Raw genomic sequence first — 20,829 nt, 5'->3', positions numbered from 1 at the left:
AGTGGTGAAGACAGCCTCTTTCAAGAATCCAGGCAGTGAGAGGAAAGAGAGAAGGGAAGCAGCAGAACAGAGGGAGCAAGCCCTCATTCCACCCACAGAAGACTTCACACGACACGTGCAAGTGCCGGGCACTCTGCTCGGTGGTGGGGACGTGACGATAAACAGACTGAAGAGGGGGCAGAGGACACTGTGGCAACAACTACCTTTAAATGGAAGCCCCTTTACGGGGAACATGCCGGGTGACCAAACTTAATACCATATGGAATGATACCAACCTTTTAGACTTCAAGCTTCTAGAAGAAAATGAACTGACACTGTCTCACCTTCATGTCCTCCGGACTAGCTCGCATAGCACACTGTCAGTGAGTTTGCTGAATGAACAAGCTGTGGGTCCCAGGGGATAAGAAGGAAATCCAAGGTGGGGGGCAGCTCTGGAAAAGAGGCAGGACACCACCCTTCTGAGACATGAGGGAAGGGGAGGTGGGTAGGGGGACCTCCTGGGCCTTCAGAAGCCTGGGGGTCTAGATAAGCCACTGTGGATTCCAGCTACAGTGCTCACGACCAGAAAAGGTGCAAGAGCTGACATTACAGCAATGAGAGCAGATGGGAGCGATTCCTGGGGAAGACCTGTCACACTCCTGTCTTCAGCAGAGGCTGTGGTGGCCGAGGGGGCTCGGAAGTGACAGCGGTTGAGTTCCCAGACACGGCAGAGCCGACAGTGCCGTCCAGAAACCACTCATTCATTCATTCCTATTTCGGGGGGGTGGAAAAGGCTGTGGGGAAGGAAGAAAGTAACGCGTCTTAGAGCTGGAGACGGAAGTGGCATCTGAGGCAGGTGGGAATGGAAGCCGTTCTGTAAGGGAGGAATGCTCGGGGCTGGCTGACTCCTGAGAAGAGAAGTCAGTTGCGGAGGAAGCCCTGGGTCTGATTTCCCTGCTGCTCTTCCACTGGCTCGTGGACGTGCGATGCCTGTGTTTCAATGGGGTGGGGCTGTTAATTTGCAAGTCAAACACTCCTTGCTGTATATGGTTAATCCGGGGTGATATTCACACTGAAGTGGACACGGATGGAATCTCTCAGTTAGCAGATGAGAAAACAGATCAGGAAGGGTAAACAGTATTCCTCAGTCTCATCATTACTCAAGGCAAGACTGAAACCCGGGCTTCGGAGGCTTGGTCCGCTGGGGGCGCGGTCCTTCCAAGAAAACCTGAATAAAGTCCTGAGGCTGTCTGGCCGCGTGCGTCCTGACTGGAACACACTGGGAAGTCTCTCGGCACTGACTGCCTCTTCTTGAGAGCTGCTGTGGCCCCTCAGACGCCCGTCTTCTCTCAGAGCTCTTGGTGCTCTTCCTGGCCGCCTCGTGTTCAGACACCCTGAACATGTCCCTCCAGGGCCTCCCCGGCCTGCGGCTGCTGAAGCGCCTCCTGCGTCTGGAGGACAGGCCCCTCGTGAGGCACACCCTCCCGTGGAGGGAACAGCTCCCCTCCGTGCTCCTGGGCAGGACCTCACTCGGCATGGCTTACCCTCCCGGGCCCGGTTCCAAGTGCTCTGCAGGTGACAGGCCTCAGGAATGATCGCACGAGAAATGCTGTTTTACAGAGCAGGACACGGATGCCACGCAGAGCTGAGGAAGCTGACCGAGGCAACATGTGGCCGTGCCAGGACGCAAGCAGAGGGTGTGACCCCAGGTGAGGTCTCTGCCGCTGTTGTGGCTCACCTGTCTGCCGTCCTGTACCACCTGTGACCCACAGAGGGCAGAGGCTGCTCCTCAACCCACCCCTCTCTGGGGCTTTGTCTAGCGCCTGTGGGACAGGAAGTGCCGAGCAGACGTTAAGTGAATGACTGAGAGAACGAATAGATGTGTGCTAGGTCTGTGAACACCAATAGATGTGTGCCTGGTCCACTCCTGCTGTGAACAGAACTGGAAGAGCCCCTGTGAATGAGAAGGACAGAGGGAGCTCTTGTCCTCTACATCGGGGCTGCAGCTCACCCAGGGAAGACAGGCAGGTTCACATGGTGAGATTACCATGCCCTCTTTTCAGTTAAGTGTGAGAGGAGCAAATGAGTCAGCTCGTGATCATGTTTCAGGAGGACTGAGGAGGAACTCGGGATGCCCAGGAAACCCACAGGCTAGTGGAGCAGAAGGTACCAGAACACCACTGAGCCCCCTGCCACAGAGAGGCAGTAATATAGTCCCACAAGAGAGATCCCAGGGATGCAAGGTCAGACCTTGAGGAGGAGCTGCCCCAGAGGGTGACCGTGTCAGGACCTTCCGCAGTGCATTCAAGGTCCCCCAGCCCTTAGGGTCACGCTGTTTGTTACAGGTGCTGAGTGCATTGAGGAGAATTCAGCCAGTGCTCAGACTCAAAGGGCACAGTCTGTCTCGAGTGCTCTTTCGCTCTCCGTATTCTGGCCAACTCCATCTTGTCTTCCAAGTCTCAGATCAAATGTCACATCCCAGGGGGCTGGCCCTGTGGCAGAGTGGTTAAGTTCATGCACTCCGTTTTGGCGGCCTGGAGTTTCGCTGGTTTGGATCCTGACAGCACTACTCATCAGGCCATGCTGAGGGGGCGTCCCACATGCCACAACTAGAAGGACCCACAACTAAAATGTACAACTATGTACTGGGCGGGGGGGGGGGGGGCCTTTGGAGAGAAAAAGGAAAAAATAAAAATCTTTAAAAAAGAAAAATGTCGCATCCCAGTGGAAGTCTTCCCACCAAGACCAGGCAGGCTCTCTTTCAGTGCACACCTATCCTCCTTCAGAGCCCTTTTATGATCTTAATAATGTACGTTTAAATACGCATTTGCTTCTCCCCTGCAAAGCAGGAGTTGTGCCCATCTTGTGCACAGCTATGCTCTCAGCATCTAGCACAAAGTGTGCAATTGATGAACATTGATTTTGTCAATGAATGAATTTGCATGGACCTGAAGTTGATCCTGTTAAAGATCTTCTTCACAGCCACAGACTGAACTCTCATTCTTAAGAGTTGCCATCTTTTCTAGACTTTATGACAGCAACAAAGTGAAAACAGACTCATTTGCATTTTTAAACACCGTTATTCCCAAGAACATTTTGTTGTTGTTGTTGCTGAGGAAGATTCGCCCTGAGCTAACATCTGTTGCCAATCTTCCTCTTTTTGTATGTGAGGTGCTGCCACAGCACGGCCACTGACAGACGAGTGGTGCAGGCTGCACCCAGGAACTGAACCCAGGCTGCCGAAGCGGAACACACCAAACTTAAGCAGTAGGCCACCAGGGCTGGCCCCTAAGAACTTTTAAACCAATGATAAAAGAGTTAAAATCTTTGTTGACTGCTGCTTCCCAAAAAGAGGAGAAAAAATATGAGAAAAAGTAAATAAATTATTTTGAATCATTTTAAAAACAAGGTAGAATGGTGGTCTTATTTTGTAGTTTCCTTTGGAATTATTCTGCAACAATAGTTTCTATATCACCTTGAAACTTGGTGAGCTCCAACCCCACAGAGAGATCCTTTTAAAACATCCACTTCTTTCATAAGACACATTGAGTCTGACATGAAATGCACTCTTTGGTATCTAAGAACCCTAGCAAAGGAGATCAGTAGCCAAAAATGCAATTAAGTTTACAGTGGGGTTACGGATACTGTATCTGGTACAAGAGCTTGGAGAAGTAAGTAACACATGGTTATATCACAAAGAAAAAAAGCAACACAAAATAGCAGATTTTTTTTAAGAAACAAAATCCCATATTCCAAAATCTTTCTTTCTCATCTAATAACCACGTGTGTTTTGGTGTTTAGAAAACACAAGAGAGGAGGGCATGGCGTCACTGAGGTTGGTCCCTGGCACAGGACCTGGCGCCCCAGGCTGGGAGGTGTCAGCTTCAGAGTCAGGGTCCTGATCAGCGTTCCCAGGTCGATCTCAGACCCCGGTCTCCTACGTGGAATCCCAAGCTGGTGTGTGCACTTTACAGGAGCAGCGGCTTAGGGTTCATATAAACATATCCAACCACCCCAACAACTTAAGTATGGCAACTTCAATGCAGAACTTCTGGAAAAGCCAACAATGTTTTAGGACTAGGTGATAATCACACCTTTCGCATGAAGGTAGATGCGTCCCCACAGAGTACAGGGCTGTATGGCACAGACACAGCTATATGGCACCCTCGCTAACTGTCCAGTGACGTCGCACTGTGGACCCCAGGATTTACAAAGGCTGTGCAGCCCGTGAAACTGTCTTTAGCCGGAGTTCCTCTCCCGTATCAGTACCCTATTCTGAACCAACAATGCGCTCAGACGACTTGAAAAGATTTAGCTCCCACATTACAATTTCGGATCCTCTTTACTTTAGCTCTTTTGAAATAACATGAAGCCTTGGCTTGCTAATTACTCTTATCCCACCCACAGAAAAATTAGTTTATCTTCCTGATCAAAGCAAATTAGGTAGATCATGGCTGAGTAGAATGCAACAGTAAAATCGCCATACTTTCTGCTCCATCCCCTTTCTCTCAGACACAGGGTCTGTGTCAAATATGTAGGTATTTCCCACGGCCGGCCAGGCTCTGTTTCCAACGGGGACTGTGCCTTGGACAATGGTTCTCACACAGACACTAAGGTTCTTTAGTTTAGTCATTGTGTTCGAAAAGAACTAGTAACCTCTCAGCTAGCATTTGATGAAACATCTAGATTTACATATTTCCTTAATTACATTTTTGAATGTGAGCGAGATTTATCTGACCAGAGTTAAATGCCTCCTTTATTCAACCCTACCCAAGGCAAAATTCAACTCCACGCTCCTAAAAACAGCGAGGTGGGGGAGTATGGAATCTTAATTCCGATCTGGACACGTTTTAGGGTTTCAATACAGTGGGACGAGGGAGTTACATTACCAAAGACAGGAAAGATGCACCTCTGCCTTCCAGAGTGGAAATGTCAGTTTCTAAAGCTTGGCCTTGCTGAGCTCTTTCGAAAGGGCTATTTTGCTTTTAATCATGAATGCTATTGCTTGTTACCAGATTCCCCAAATCAGTTGCCAAAAAGCTCCAAAATTATTTTCCTTAATAATTTCTCCCCAAAATTTCTATGTGACTATAAAAACTTGAAAGTTAGGTTTTATTTTATTTATTTACTATAAATTAACAGTAAATCTTGTATTTAGATCCATTTAAACTTCTCTCTGCAGCTGCCCATTTGAAAAATAAAATGGTTGCCTTCTTTCACTCCAGTAGGCACAACACAAAACAGCCACTGAGCTGTCCCTTTATCACGGCTGCCAATACCCAGGCGACTTTTAACAAACCAACCAAGCGGAATCACAATGCAGCTGCAACATTTTATGGTATTTCTGTTAGTTCTCTTTTGAGGCTGAAGGTGTTAATTAGGAATCAAAGAACACAACCCTGCCAGCTTTCTTTCACAAACCATACCCTGGTCACTGCAATTTTCAGAAGAAAATAAATGTAATAAAGGGATAAAAATGTTGTTTGTCACACCAGTAAAGTGTACTTAAGACCCTTTGATCAAAAGCTTTTTATACAGTCTTGTCAGATGGGCTGGAAATATTGTATTTTCCCCTTTTCTCTTCTTCATGCCGACTTCTCTGAATTTTGAATTTAAGACTGTCTGGAAGAGAGAAGTATGCGCATAGTCACATGTAGGATTCTTTATAGGCAATAATTGGTCTCAGAGTAGCACCATTTTGCTTCTTGGAAAATTATTCCTATTCCACAGTCCATCACCTTACAGCTTCATGCACTGGGCCTTCCATGGCACCTTTGTGACATCCTGCTGCCAGCGCCTCCTGTCTCGCTTCACATCCGCATCTGTCAATTCCCTGTTTAGGGTAACGATTCCTTGTCACACGAATGTCCTCGGAAGATCCTTTTTTACATGCACAGAATCGAGTGTTTCCATAAGCGTGAAACCACATATATACTCACACACACGTAGGTTAACTTATCAAATGGTCTGTCATTTTGCATAGTCTTTACGCATCTGGAGTATCACGCATTCAGACGTAACAGCGGGAAGTCATTACTCTCGTCTGCAGCCAGAGTTAAAAGCTTAAAGTCAGTTACGAAGTTAGCTCCTGGGAATTAGTCAAGCCTTCCAGCTCTGTCAGCACGAGGTCTGCTGCTAGATGCACAAATCATGCCCAAATCCATTAACCCTGCTGAGAGGCAGAAAAGGCTGCTTGTTGATTTAACGCGAATGAAATGAATGCGCTCCTGAGGCGACCTACAGAGGCCGTCTACACCGCAAAACAAACACGGTCCTTTCAGAGTCAACCACGCCCCAGCGCGGCTGCCTCAGCGGGTGCAGGTGCGGGAGCGCTGATGGGGGCGGGAGCCAGAGCCGGAATGGGAGCGGGTTCTGGAGCCGGAGCGGGTGTGGGAGCCGGAGCGGGTGAGGGTGGAGGAGCGGGAGTTGGAACTGGAGCAGGTGTGGGGGCTGGTGTGGGAGCGGAGGCAGCAGCCGGGGCGGGACGAGCGTGCGGCCAGGGGGCGGGGGCGGGGACGCAGAAAACCCCGGCCCCGCAGCCCCACGACACCTGCCCCATCGCAACGCCCGCCACCGGCTTCAGGCCCGCGGAGGACGGACTCGGACTCGGCCGGCGCGTGTGCCCGGCTCGCGGCTGCGCAGACGCAGACGAGGACAGCGCCGAGCCCGCGCATCCCTAACCCTGCTCAGGTCCCCAGACTCGACCGCACGTGGAATTCGCCTGGGGACTGAAAACTCGGCGCGGTCTCCCTACAGGCTCCGCCCGAGCTGGATGCGTGTGACCCGCCTGGAGCCGGCTGACATGAGGCCTCGGCGGGAGCAGACCAGGCTGAGGACCGCGGAGCCGGACCTCCGACCAGCGCACGCTTCCCGTTCCTGGCTTTGTTGTTCTGCTGTGTGACAGTATTCATGGTGTCCCTGCTCCCGGCAGCGTGCCAGTCGTCCTAGCATCCTATAGATGACGCACGTGTTTCAACATGGAGGGTGTGTCCACAGATGAGTTTCCGTCTTTTCCCTGTGTAAATGCAGAGATGTGCCCGAGGGCATGTGTGGGCGTGGGCACGTCAGTCCCTGAACCCACCCGTGAGCGAGCCGACCCCACAGCGGAGCCGGTCCCACCGTGCCTGGCAGACCCCTCCTGCCTGGCTCCGCCGGCTCTCACCTCGCCTCCCCTGTGCATCCCTCTGACCCTCTCTCATTCCTCTCTCATCTGCCACAATCTCCTCTGGCCATCATCTCCTCTCAGCCCCTCTCCACCTGGAGAATTCGCCTTGCCTGAGAGAGACCCTTCTGACGCTTCACTTGAAGTTGCTTGACTTCTGCTGCTTCTGACCCCCTTGGTTTAGCAATTATGCAAACTGCTTAACAAGGCTGGGCCACCTCCTCCAGCGCGTGCCACTGGTGACACACCACACACCACGGCCACACGCCAGAAGGCCCATCAGGTCTGGCTTTCTGGCTGCAAAATGGGTCAGCTCCTGGCATTAGGCATTCAGGAGGCACGCAGAATTCCAGAGTTGTCTCCTCACGTGCAGGAAGACACACAGGGCCTCCTACGGGGGCTCCCTCGGCCCTTCAGAGCTGCTTTCTGACTCATCAGCCACGGCGCAGAGGCTCGATCTCCTGCAGAAGGTGACACCACACCGGCTCACGGGCAGACCTGAGACTGTCAGTCCAGTCACTGCCTGCCACCACCCCTCACTGCTGGGGGCACGGGGCCTCGCTCTAGAGCCCCTGCTAGGATGGAGACAAGGGGTACTTGACTCCCTTTGTAACTTTGAATCCCTCCCCGTCACAGATTCAAGCCACGGGCATCGATTATCCCCCAAGAAATAATCTCAGCCTGGCTGTCACCACTGGCTCAAAGATCCTGCTTCCAACTGTGTCAACCAGCCGCTGCTTCATCAGGCAGCTGGAAGTCCTCACAAAAGCTCAGCTCCTCTGAATGCACCTTCAGACAGACTAAGACTATTCCTTAAATTAGGTTTTTTTCCTTAGAGTAGAATTACCTTTTCAGTCGTTAATACAAAGAAAATAATCAAATGCATTTTTGTCTTGAACATCCAGTTTTTGCTGAGCGCATCTTTGGCTGAGGAAAGCCGGACCCTACCTCCTCTCAGGCCCCGAATCCACCACCTCCTGCTGCTCCATAGCAGGTCAGCTGCTGACACTGGAGCTGCCAAGAGCCCACACAGTTACCAGACTGAGTTCTTCCTACAGTCAGGAAAAATCACGGGGACGGCGGGATGAACAGTGACAATCAAAGCACAGGGCCAGGACCACAAACTGTGGGCCATTCATTCACTCGATGTCTGAGGAGCAGACTCCGAATGCTGGGCTACCAGCCACCACCTGTGACAAAGCACTCGCTCAGTGCCAGCCACCCTGGAAGTCTGCGCAGTGTCCACACAACACCACACGCCCACGTGGAAAGATGCAACGCCACTCAACACACAGACCTTTCATCCACTCGACACCCAGCTTTGGGGACCAGAGGCAGACAATTCCCACGGCCAGGTCCTGTCCTCTCCTTGTTCTTCACATTAAAAAATCTTGTTTAAACAAATGTTGGAGGAAGTATGGAGAAAAGGGAACCCTCATTCACTGCTGGTGGGAATGCAAACTGGTGCAGCCACTATGGAAAACAGTAGGGAGACTCCAAAAAAAATTAAAAATAGAAATACTATGTGATCCAGCTATCCCACTACTGGGTATCTACCCAAACAACTTGATATCAACATTCCAAAGTGACTTATGCACCCCTGTGTTCACTGCAGCACTATTCACAATAGCCAAGACGTGGAAGCAACCCAAGTGCCCGTCAACTGATGACTGGATAGAGAAGATGTGGTACAATGGAATACTACTCAGCCATGAAAAAGACAAAATCATCCCATTAACAACCACGTGGGTAGACTGTGAGGGCATCATATTAAGTGAAATAAGCCAGACAGAGAAAGACAAACACTGTATAATTTTACTCATATGTGGAATATAAACAAACTTACAGACAAAGAGAACAAATTAGTGGTTACTGGGGGAAGGGCAGTGGAGGGTGGGCACAAGGGGTGCAGGGGCACACTTATATTGTGTATGACAGATAATAATGTACAACTGAAATTTCACTGTTATAAGCTATTATGAGCACACCAAAAAAAAAACCTTGTGTAATCAAACTTACGTTTACACTTGTAGTTTCAGGGCAATTAATTCAGCTGTTTTGGAGAATAATGAGAGGAACATTGTGTGTTTGAAAAGCATGGGCTTCAGTGTTATAGCATCGTCCTTACCAACAGACACAGCAGCACCCACGCTGAACACGTGCTCACAGGAGTCCCGTGCCAAGCATGACGCGCATCGTCTCCCTGTCTTCACAGCAGCCCAGTGAGGTCGATGTCATCATTACTGCCATTTTATGGACGAGAACTCTGAGGCAGAGAATAACCAGCTGAGGTCACTCCAGTTGGGCTGTGGTCTTTGTCAAGAGACATTCTCATCTCTAAAGTAAACTATTTTACGTTTGTTATGGGGGTCAAATGAGAACCTGGGGGTAAGAGTTAAAAGCACTGTTTGAACTTTCTTCTGTCTTGGGAGTTCACCAACCACACAGCCCGCCATGTCTTGAGATTTGACCAGAGATGCTGTCGGCCCATCTCACTCTCTGTTAGATGTTTGGCGGCCGGACAAGTGGCATCTTAGCGTCAGGTGTGGACTCAGTGTGAGTCTTCACAGAGTTGAATGTCCAGGGCGAGAAAGCAGTGCTGGCTCTCCCTCGAGCGTGCCCTGGGCACCGGCATGTATGGCTCAGGGTGTCATGAGATGTAGCTTTAATGTTCCTCGGGAATGGGGCAGCTAACAGGTCAAGTGACCGCTACTGAAGACAGTGTGCTCCTCGCAGGTCCCAAGAGGGGGCCACAGGCTGCCAGGGCCACAGGGGGCACCAGGGTCGTCAGGAGGAAGAGAGGGAGGTGAGCGTGGGCAGGAGCTGCTACTGTGGTTCCCAAGGGGAGGAAGGGACAGGCCAAGTAGGCTTACAATCGGCTGGTCTGAGTAACATCAGCAGTCTGAGGTGTGGGGGCTCCCCAAGCTGTCGGGTCCGGCCCCGAGGTGATGGGGACAGGAAGGATCAGCCCAGAGCACCAGAGGCCTGCGAGAGCCTGATGAGAGGTGGGGCGCTTGGATTGGCGGGCTTGTGCGGAAGGCCATTGGAGAGGAGTCAGACAGCCGGGGGACTGCAGCGGGGGGGGTCTCTCCTGGGTCAGCGAGGCCCCAGGAGAGCAGAGCATCACAGAATAAGAAATGAAAACCGTGATTGATGCACAGGGAATCTGTGCTCTGATCCACATCCAGGGAAACGCCTTTCTTCTTTGGTCCAAGAAAACTCTCCAGCTCCAGGGTAAACGGAGGAGTGAAGTTTTACCAGGAAAGCGCCGAAGGACTGCACAGACGGGCGACCTGCCCAGCGCTGCCCCATGGACACACTAATGTAGTGGGAGGGAGTGTGTGCGTCTCAGGGCCTATCGAGACCAAGCCCGGAGGGAAAAGCGGGGAGCGCCTGAACCCATCACAGGGCCAAGAGAAAGGGAGCAGGCCCAGAGGCCCGGAGCCACCTCAGTGTTCCAATTAAGGCCACAAACGAAACTTAAATCACAATAACACGTTTAACTGCTTTGAATAGAAATCTGGGAAACTATTTATTTGTCAAACTCATCTGAGTATTTCCTTCTGCTCTGCAGATTTTCAGGTGATACAGAGACTTTACGTGTATCTATAAGGGGCCAAAAAAAGAAAAGTTAAAATTCAGGCACATCCTGGATAGGGACACAGAGAACAGGCATGTGCAACAGGCTGCTTGGCAACATCTGAAAAGCGCCTGGGAGTTTCAGAGTTCGTCTGAGCATCTGGCACTGGAGCAAAAGGTGACGAGAAGGAGCCGTCGCCCAGGGCCTCAGGAGACCTGGGCTGCAGTCCCGCTTTTGCCCAATGTGACCTGCCTCTTATGAGCGTGGATTTCACCGTCTGTGAAACGAAGGCGTGGAGGAGCCATTTCCAAGGTTCTTTCACTCTAAACCCCACGGGCAGACACAGCTGATGACTCACCAGAAACCTCTGTCACAGGTCCAAGGGGGTTTAATTCTGCTTACGTGGACAACCAGGTGACGCTGGCAATTACGGTTAATTCAGTCCTGCGCTGCGTAACCTGATGTTGGGAATGCAGCTGAGTCGTCCGGGTAATTTGTGGATGAAAGATTATCCTTCCAGTTCTTCACAGCAGAACTTACTCTAAATGTAGCTATTAGATCAAGTTCTGAATTGGTTTTATTACAATTCACACAAATCTACCAAAATTTGTCTTTCCTTCCCAATATACAGTTGACTATGTTCTGAGGAGTTTCTACAGCTAAGGGGCTTCAAATCCCTATGTCACAGTCATTTTGGAAGAGACCACGTCCCTTAACACCCGTCACAATGACAAGCCCCTGGGGACGTGGACCAGGAGGGAAGACAGGCAGCTGTAGGTGGAGGGTGGCCGCTTGCCCTCAGTTAATCATGTTGCTGAAACTTTTCAGATCTTCAAATGAGATATGCTTCCACCCCGGAGAGTCTGGTTTCACTAGGATTTCCTTTTGCTACCCGAGCCTGAAGACGCAATGAAAGAAGATCTGGAACTTCCTCCGGTGCTGCACCGCCAAGAGCCCAGGGCACCACGGCAGCTGGGGAGCGGGGCTGTGGGAGCGAGGGTCCCACAAAGTGGTGGTGACAGCTTCTCCAAGTGAATCAAAGACCCCAGCGTGGGATGCTTTAGTCCCGGAGACTCTACTTCCTAAACTTCTCTTGTCTTGTAGCTTGAAGCCCTGGGGGCAAGTGTCTGAGACAAGGAAAATGCAGCCTTTCAGTCGAAGGAGAAGGAAGGAGAGAGACGGGGGAAGGGCCCCTGGGCGACTATGCCCGGGGAGGCAGCAGTCTCTCGGGTCTGCACGCTGTTCCTGGCTCACACTGCCCACCTCTCTAGGCTTCACTCTACTGGGCAGCTGACCCTACTGACAATTACAGAGCAGCCCTGTCTGATGGGGATCCTTCGGAACAGGAATATTTCTTACCTCAGTCTTTACTGCAAGACTCCAAACTCATTCTGTGGATTCACTCAACAAACATTCTGAAGTAGACATTTATTTTAAAAGTCTCAATATACATACAAAATAGATGATTAAGGAATGTAACTCCTTCCACAGAAATTTTTACTTTGTCTTTATAACCAAATAATCCTCACTGTATATATATACAAAAAGTGAAAGGTTATTTTCGTGCTGATAGATTTAAAGACCAATCGATTATGTAACAGAGTTCTTCAACTAAGTACCTCACATGAAAATTTACAACCTAAAAACTTCATGCACCATGTGGCGTTTTGTGTGTCAAACCAATAAACTCATTAAAATAACACAGGGTCCACCCAAACACAACACATTAAAGGTCTAACACAGCCCACATTAACCAACCAACTTTAAAATAATATCTTTGTTATGTACTAAGGTTAAAAATTCAGCAAATTCTTTATACTTTTTCCACTTGAGATCATGTGTGGTTTTCTACTTTCCTGGGAAGTACACTTCTGTGGCTTTTTGATCAAAGGAAGGTTATTTTTGAAAATACATCTTCTGTAGAGGTCTCTGTTCTACCTAATCAAGGTTTCAAGAAAAAAGAAGCACAAGTATATTTATTAGCTCTTTAGAGAAACAAAAATTCTTAGGTTCTCTTCTTAGCATAGACTTTGGAAAGGAAGGCATGCATAGAAGGTGAGCCATCACGGGTGTGTGTGTGTGTGTGTGCGTGTGAGAGAGAGAGAGAGAGAGAGCAAGAGAGAGAGAGAGACAGAGAGGAAAAGGAGGAGGAAATAAAGGAATGTGGCTGTAAAATGGAATAACAGTTTGAAACACTTGGCTTCTAGCTGTGAAAGATGAACGACACTGGGCCAGGCCAGGACTGGGCAAGGCTGGGCTGACAGGGACCACGGGAGGACAGCTTGCTCTTGGCGGGCTGCCGAGGGAGGTCCTTTGCCAGGAGACCTGTCTTCTGTACATCAGTGCTGAACCGAACTGCGGCTGCCTCCACCGCCGGCCCTCGGCCTCCCCTCAGAGGGCTGGCTCCCCACTGCCGGCCAGGTCAATGCTCTGGATCATTCCCGCCAGCAAGTGACCCACAACAGAAAGCGTGTCCTGTTGGTGTGTTGAGTGCGTGTGTATGAGATGGCTACCTCCCCTGACCACCGTGGTCCTGTCAGAAGATGAAATACACAGACTCAGACGATATTGGCTTGTTCAGCAAGTTCATGTCTCTCTGAATTGGGAAGTAATGCCCAAGAATGCAAATACTTGCTTGACACATAGATCTGGTCATGGAAAACGAGTTTTTACTTTTTCTTTTTTTTTTTTAAGATTGGTACCTGAGCAAACAACTGTTGCCAATCTTCCTTTTTTTTTTTTTTCCTGCTTTTTCTTCCCAAATACCCCCAGTACGCAGTTGTATATTTTAGTTGTGGGACCTTCTAGTTGTAGCATGTGGGACGCCGCCACAGCATGGCCCGACCAATGGTGCCATGTCCACACCTAGGATCTGAACCAGCGAAACCCTGGGCCGCTGAAGCGAAGCGTCGAACTTAACCACTCGGCCACGGGGCGGCCCCAGTTTTTACTCTTGACTGGGAAGTTATCAGTCCACTGGTCATTCTTTATGATGTGGCAGCTACCACAGTTTACCTTTGACGTGGACACAAGAAAGTGCTTCTGTGGTAGTAAGAAAAGGACATATGAAAAGGTATCTACTAAACTTAAGACACTGGCCCTAGGCTATAACATTCTCATTTTACTGAAAATTAAAAACCGCATTTCCCAGGAGTCCCTGGAGAAATATTTCTGCTATTAGAGCTTCATAAATTGTGATCCTGAAAAGAAAAATGTGCTGAAATGTTTCAGCACTAACTACAGTTACTATGAGGGATAACTATAAATTAGGAGGCTGGTTTTCCTGTGTTTCTGGTAAACTGGCTCTCCGATAATTTCAGAGATCCAAAAGTATGTTGAATAATGGAAATGTCCTTGGAACAAGCTGACAGACCCCCGAGTTAGGGTGATAATAGTACCTGTGTCATAAGGTCTTTGTGGGACATATGATGCAGTAAACTACTTGGCATAATGCCTGGCACTCAGGAAAAACAATATCAACGTCAGCTGTTACTATTATTGTTACTAAATTAATAAAGTAATTTAGACATGTGAATCCTGATGGTGTGTTAAAATAAACAACTCATTTAAGCTGAATACGATTCAGCTGCATCTCAGACAGGCTGGGTCTGACTGTGGGACAGAGACAAGCAGCCTTCTGTGCCGTCACTCACGAGTGAGTAGTTCTCGTCCATCTTTCTCTGATTCCTTTCATCCACTGGGATTCTAGTGCTGGTTCAGCCAATTCTATTCAATGCGACATTACAACTATTTACTGAACATCCTTAAGTGTCAGGCACCGGTGTGGGCACTGGGATCCAAAGCGGACAATTCCCCAGCCTGGAGGGGCTCACAGTCCAGTGAGGAGACGAAGCCTGGAGGGAGGGGCCCCTCGTCACACCCTGGAGGGCGACTCCACCTGACTCTAAGGGAGGCGGCTTCATGGACACGGGCAGGTGCCTCTGCGTCCCTCAGAGTACACTCCAATCACAGACGTAGATGTGGTGCACGGGGGCGACACGTGGGGGCACGAGGACGGGGTCCTGCTAGGGAGGCGTCTTGTGAACAGCCTCTGACCAGCGCTAACGCTGTCAACTGCCTTCAGCATCACCTCTACGTAACGTTAGCTCGTTTCTCGAAGTCAAACGACTAACGTTCTTCCACCTAGCAGTTTCAGATAAGCCATTTCCACTGGGCTGAACCAATATAACAGAAAAATCAACCAGAGAGGTGGGAGAAAATGCCAGGGATTCCAAGAATGGCTTGCTTCCTACCAGGTAAACTTGGAGAACAAAACTAACTTTGAATTACGAAAAATTTTACAAGGAATGACCTTACAGTCCAGGAAAAGTCTCCTCATAGATAATGAGGTCCGCCAGTGAAACTGAGCAGGTAGTCGGCTTCTACAATGAATGAATAAAAACGTGGATTGAAGCTGACGGATCTGGGAATAAAAGAGTTGTAGTAGGTTGGAACCCATGGGAGATGAACAAAGGAAATTCTCCCAGGATGCATCAGAAACAGCAACAGGTGGAGACAATGGCCTTGCTTCTCTGGGGTGTGAGGTACCCGCCACGGCTCCAATGCCCGTCTGCCTCATCTTTCTGCCAAGTGAGACCATGAGGGAAACACAGCAACACGAGCAAGGAGGCCAGACCTCACAGGAGGGGATCTGCCCTCTCTGAAGAATTCAGTTTACCAGAAATATCCACTCGTGGGGTGTTTGTAAGGAAACGTGCCATTTAGCATTATTCTGAATTTATATAAATAACTGAACAAAACCAACAAAGTACCTTGAAAATTGCTCAGTGCCGAGCTCACTACTGTTTTTCATTTGTCTTAAGGCACATGATCTGGATTAATTGTAAACATACTTCAATTTATGGCTAAAATGACTTAAACGTATGAGTTTAATAGAAGAAATATCAAAAACACTTTACTAAGGTAGGCAGACACTAGGTCTCAGTTACACATTTGTGAACATTCTGTAATGTCTTTATTTTGTGATGGATTTATTAGGTTAATTGCTTATTATTTCTATGCCTTTGACAGTTATATGTTTTAGAAATTTAAAACAATCAAATAAACCAGATAAAAAACTTAACTATGAGAAATCGCAGACCAGTTTTGTGTTTCTGAACTTCTTTAAACACATCCAGTGGGAATGGCTCCATTATCAAAACATAATTTAACTACAAAGGTTATTTTTTATTCCAATCTTCTAACTTGTTTGTGACTGCTACCTCTTCCTGCTTATCAGAACCCCTTCACTGTGACAAAAATGCAGGAGGAAAAGATTGAAGATCTGACCGAAGATGACGTTTATTATATGGAGAAATTCATTCTTGTCATACAAACTCTGCTGTGTACATGTTGAACATGTTCCCTAAAATATTTATTCTACATCGACGCTACAAACTTGTTTGAATCAGAACCACTACTTAAAAAAAATCACTCCAACAAATTTAGTCAATTAGCTTCAATATTGGCCCCCATAACAAAACACTACTAAGAATACCCTGGGAATACTGGAGAAAAGGAAAGATCTTCACTAAAATGCAGAAAAGTCATGGACGTCATTACATTTTAAACAATTTTGAAAGTCGATTGTAGAGCAAACTGCATAAATTTTGCAATTGATCTAAATTTTAAGGCTGTTACAACAGTTAAGGCTTTTGGAATCATTTCTAAAGTACAAACATTTTTCTTCATTTAAAATACTTTTCTTAGCTTGAAGGGTAAGAAATATATTAAACCATTTTCAAAGAGGATTCTAAGAATATTCTTTAATTTTGAAACTGCATTGTAAATGCTTAAAACATGTATATGACACCAGGGCTGCACTTAATTAGTTATAATTGATGTTTTTAATCAGTTCCTGTTAACACCAGTTTTATTAATTATGCGTAAAATTAAATTTTGTTACAAGGTTACCTATGGAAAAGTATCCAAACTACATAAAATTTTTAAAAACGTTCTTTCTCCTACTTCCTTTGATTCACGTGACATAAATTTGCTTGTGGATGAAATATTCATGTCTTTAAGCAACAGCAGGGAAAAACTCAGTTTTCATTTAAAAATAAAATGGTCTTCTGGATTAATGAAGAAAAGCAGGTTCACTGTATGAGGATGTGCATTAGGATTCAGTTTTCTGTCTGGATGCCACACTAACTGGATGAAGACGCATCAAAGCAGCCAGGGGAGCTTCCTTTAAAGACCTCATTAGGAGAAATGCCCACATCTGATGCATCAGAATAACTGACCTCTAAGATTAGCTGCTAGTGACTGTTTCTGACAGGTCGCTCCTGACGGGTTCAGATGCATTAAACCTTGTAGACAATCACTGGCTGCTCTTACGTCTTAACCTCGGGGTGTTCCTTATTCTCTGCTGAGCTTATTAGCCGCTGCTGCAAACTCAGAGCCTACAAGCACTGGGAGAGAGGAGAGAGATGGAGAGACTGAGAGACTGAAAGAGAGACTGAGAGAGACTGAGAGACAGAGAGACTGAGAGGACAGAGAGACTGAGAGAGACAGACAGAGACTGAGAGAGAGAGACAGAGAGACTGAGAGACAGAGACAGAGAGACTGAGAGACAGAGAGACTGAGAGGACAGAGAGAGACAGAGGGATAGAGAGACTGAGAGAGAGAGACTGAGAGACAGAGACTGAGAGAGACAGACAGAGACTGAGAGAGAGACAGAGAGACTGAGAGAGAGAGAGACTGAGAGGACAGAGAGAGACAGAGGGACAGACAGAGAGACTGAGACAGAGAGACTGAGAGGACAGAGAGACAGAGACAGAAGGACTGAGAGAGACAGAGACTGAGAGAGACAGAGAGACTGAGAGAGACACAGAGACTGAGAGATAGAGAGACTGAGAGAGAAAGACTGAGAGACTGAGAGGGAGGAGATGCAGACACGCTTCCCAGGGCTTCCACCGTGTCGGGGCGCCCCGTGCCTCCCCTGGGAATGCCATCCAGTAAGAAAAGTTAGTGAGGCAACATCAATGTTGGGACTGGCTTGAGATTCAGCTTTTCTGAGGGAGAAAGGTTATCAAACTGCACGTGAACAGCTCCCGCCTTCTGTGGAGAGAGAGGAAACTCTCTTCTCCTCCCAGTCTGACCAGCCGGCCACCAGACGGTGGCAAATCTATGCGCCAAATGTGTGCAGCTGGAACTCGCCATCATCAATCTGTTCGATAGAATGAAATGCTTGTTCTCTTGTGGGGAGGAAGATGGTGAGATTACATTTTGACTCAAATGGTGATAACCGACTGCAGTTAGACAGAAGCTTGCCCCCCCCACCACGGGTCTTTGCACATGGTAGCTTTCTCGTCACCGCTGGGTCACCACCGGCCTGGAGCAGGCCTGTGGCCTTGTGTTCCCTTTCAAGAGGAAAGTGAAACTATTTCTTAAAATAAGAAAGCCAGTAAAACACATGCTTGTTTATCTGAAGACGAGTCAAGACTCCTCTTTTAGGTTACCAGTGAAGTGAAGGCAGAAATGGTCGAACAATTCTAGGTGTCACCAAAAGAGGGCACCATCTACCCTTAGCGTCTACACGACGTTCCTGCGGTTGTAAACCCCAACCCCTCCACCCACAGGGAAGGGGTCCCGCGCTCCGGCGTTTTGTACTCTGTATGGACAAAGCTGAAAGCGCCCGCTGCGAAGAACAGGGTCTTGCTACTTCCTTCTGCAGCGACTCCGCGTTCAGCACCCACGCCGCCCGCAGTGTTAACCGTCAGAAGCAAGGACTTCACACCCACCGTGACACCTGCCACAGACGCTCGGAGTTTCAGACTTTATAGGGCACTGAGAAAATTTCCCCTTAGGCCACGGTTCAGGCCGTCAAGTAGCACGAGAAAAAGATGACCACGAACTTCTTAATGGCACCTTAACGCCAGCGGGTTATCCATAACGACAGGCAGATGGGGAGCGAGGAGCGACATCTCCTGAGCGCACGGGACAAGGGCGCACAGGAGGAACGCGGGAAAGATGAGCAGCGGCATTTCCCACCAGCTTCCGGGAAGGAAGCCTAAGGGACGCGCGTAGTGGGAGAGAGGCGCGTCCCGGCACCGTTCGTAAACGTGTCTCCGACACCCTATAACAAGTGTACGATTCGCACAGCGAGGCGCGTGGGGGCCAGAGCGCCTGCCCCGTCGCTGGCCAGTTCTTCAGGTGACGGAGGAGAGTTCTGGGCGCTGAAGCGAACGGCCGCTTGCTCTCAGAAACTCACACACGACACAGGACTGTGACACGCTGAGGTCAGCAGTCCGGCCAGACACTGGGCGTGCTCTTCTCTCTGAACCTCGGGCAGCTGCTTCGGAGGAGGAACCCCGAATTCTCAGAGAAGGATCCCCAGGCGAGCAGTTTCCACGGCCGCGAACGCGACTCCGTCTGCAAAGACGCGACTGACGGGAACCGGGCGCGGAGGCAGGTCACCGCAGCCCACCCAGAAAAGAAAAGCGGCGAGCTCGTCCGACGGGAGGGGGACGCCCTCTGCCAACCGCAAGCCAGGCGGGCTGCCCTCTCTGAACGCAGGACTGAAGCAGGCGAGAGCTTTTCCCTCCGCTCCGTGTCTAGAGAAGCGCCGCGACCGCGTGGCCAGCGTTGCGCAAGCCTCTTCGAGTCTCCCCGCGCACGGCGGCTCCGAGGGGAGAGGGCTCACAAACAGCCCGGCCCGCGCCTGCCAGCACATCAGAAGCGCCGAACCCGGCTGCGCGCCGCGGGGTGGGCTCCGCCGCGCCTCCAGCTGACCCAGCCGTGTCCCCTGCGGTCGCGAGTGCCCCCGACCCCGTCTCTGCCCGGGGAACCGAGCCCAGATTCGCCATCGGGGGAGAGACAGAGTCGCCTTGGTCCCCGAGACTCGGGTCCTCCTGGGTCACTGCGTCCACGCGACCCTGTTAGCCCCCGGCCTGGGTACCGGCGGTGGGGCTTCGGACATTGTGGGGGGACCAGGGGAACCCCCGAGGGGGATAGGGCGCCCGAGCCCACTCCCCTCCCTGGAGGAGCGGGCGGTTAAAGATTACACCGCCCGCGGCACTTCAAAGGGCGCCCGGCCGCCGGAGCAAAGATAACGTCCTGGCAGCTCCCGTGGGGCTGCGGCCGCCACATTTAATCACGTCGTTAAAAAAAGAAAGAAGCAAAGAAGAGCAAAAGGTTACATCGCGCGACAGTGCAAGGGGGCAGCCGATTCTCCCCCGGGGAGCTTCCAGGGTCGTTCCCGGGCTGTGCACCGACGCGGATGGCGCCCCAGGCCGCCCAGAGCGCCCGCCCGACCCCCGCTCTCCCCGCGCTGAGAGTGACCCCCAGCGCAGAGCCCAGAGCGCCCCCCGCTCTCCCCGCGCCTAGACCGACTCCCGGCGCAGAGCCCAGAGCGCCCCCCGCACCGCCCAGAGAGCACCCTGGCGAGGAGCCCAGGCGCGGCGCCTGAGCCCGCGTCCTGTCCCGGGTCCCCTCGGCGGTCGCCTACCCGCGGAGCGCCCGCCCCCGGCGCGGCACTCACAGGAAGGAGGTGAAGGCGCTGAGGTCGGCGGGCGGCGCCGCGAGCCCCAGGTCCGCGCAGTCCACCCGCAGCAGCGTCCTGCCGTCCAGCTCGCAGCGACAGCGCGCGGGGCAGCCCCGCAGCAGCGCGCCCGGCCCCGGCGAGCCGCCCGCAGCTGCCAGCTGGAGCAGGGCGGGCAGGGCCAGGAGCGCGCCGACCGAGGGGGCGTCCATGCCGCGCCGCGCGCCCCTCGGCTCCTGCTGCTCCTGCTCCTCCTGCTGCTCCCGCGGCTCCGGGCCCGAGGGGAGCGCGAGGCGCCTGCAGGGCTCCGAGAACGCGCGAACGGGTGGGGCAGCGAGGGTGCAGCGCGGCCGCAGGGGCTGCCCGGACTGAGCGGCATCTCCGCCGCCCGCGCCCGCTTTAAGCACGGCCGCCCAATTGCGCGCCCGCTGACGTCAGCGCAGCCTGCTCCGGGCAGCCCGCCGCCTCCCCCTCCCCACGCCCTCCTCTTTCCCTCCCTCCTCCCCGCTTTCCGAGTCCTGGTGGGGCGGGGGGTGGCTCTCTTGCTCCGAGCGTCCAGCTTTGCCTGGGGCAGCGGGGCGGGGACTGTCTGGAGCTCCGCACCGCGGACGGCGGGGCACCCCCCCC

The 20,829-nt window shown here is 50.8% G+C and overlaps 1 protein-coding gene across 2 annotated transcripts in view; it reads right to left on the bottom strand.

Annotated features, from left to right (window-relative positions):
* The window catches only part of LGR5 (leucine rich repeat containing G protein-coupled receptor 5), a 114,578-nt gene extending 93,959 nt beyond the window's left edge, over positions 1 to 20,619 (bottom strand). The window contains exon 1 of one of the 2 annotated variants that reach the window (XM_001495430.6): positions 20,203 to 20,619. In XM_001495430.6, the coding sequence (XP_001495480.4) occupies positions 20,203 to 20,414 (212 nt within the window). In that variant the 5' untranslated portion in view covers positions 20,415 to 20,619. The remainder of the gene's footprint in view (positions 1 to 20,202) is intronic. The other variant, XM_070271970.1, reaches the window with a different exon arrangement.
* Positions 20,620 to 20,829: the final 210 nt, after the last annotated feature.

The sequence above is a fragment of the Equus caballus genome, chromosome 6, assembly GCF_041296265.1.
Source record: "Equus caballus isolate H_3958 breed thoroughbred chromosome 6, TB-T2T, whole genome shotgun sequence".
NCBI lineage: Eukaryota > Metazoa > Chordata > Mammalia > Perissodactyla > Equidae > Equus > Equus caballus.
The sequence above is the reverse complement of the archived record's forward strand: the minus strand, read 5'-3'. Positions and strand labels throughout refer to the sequence as shown.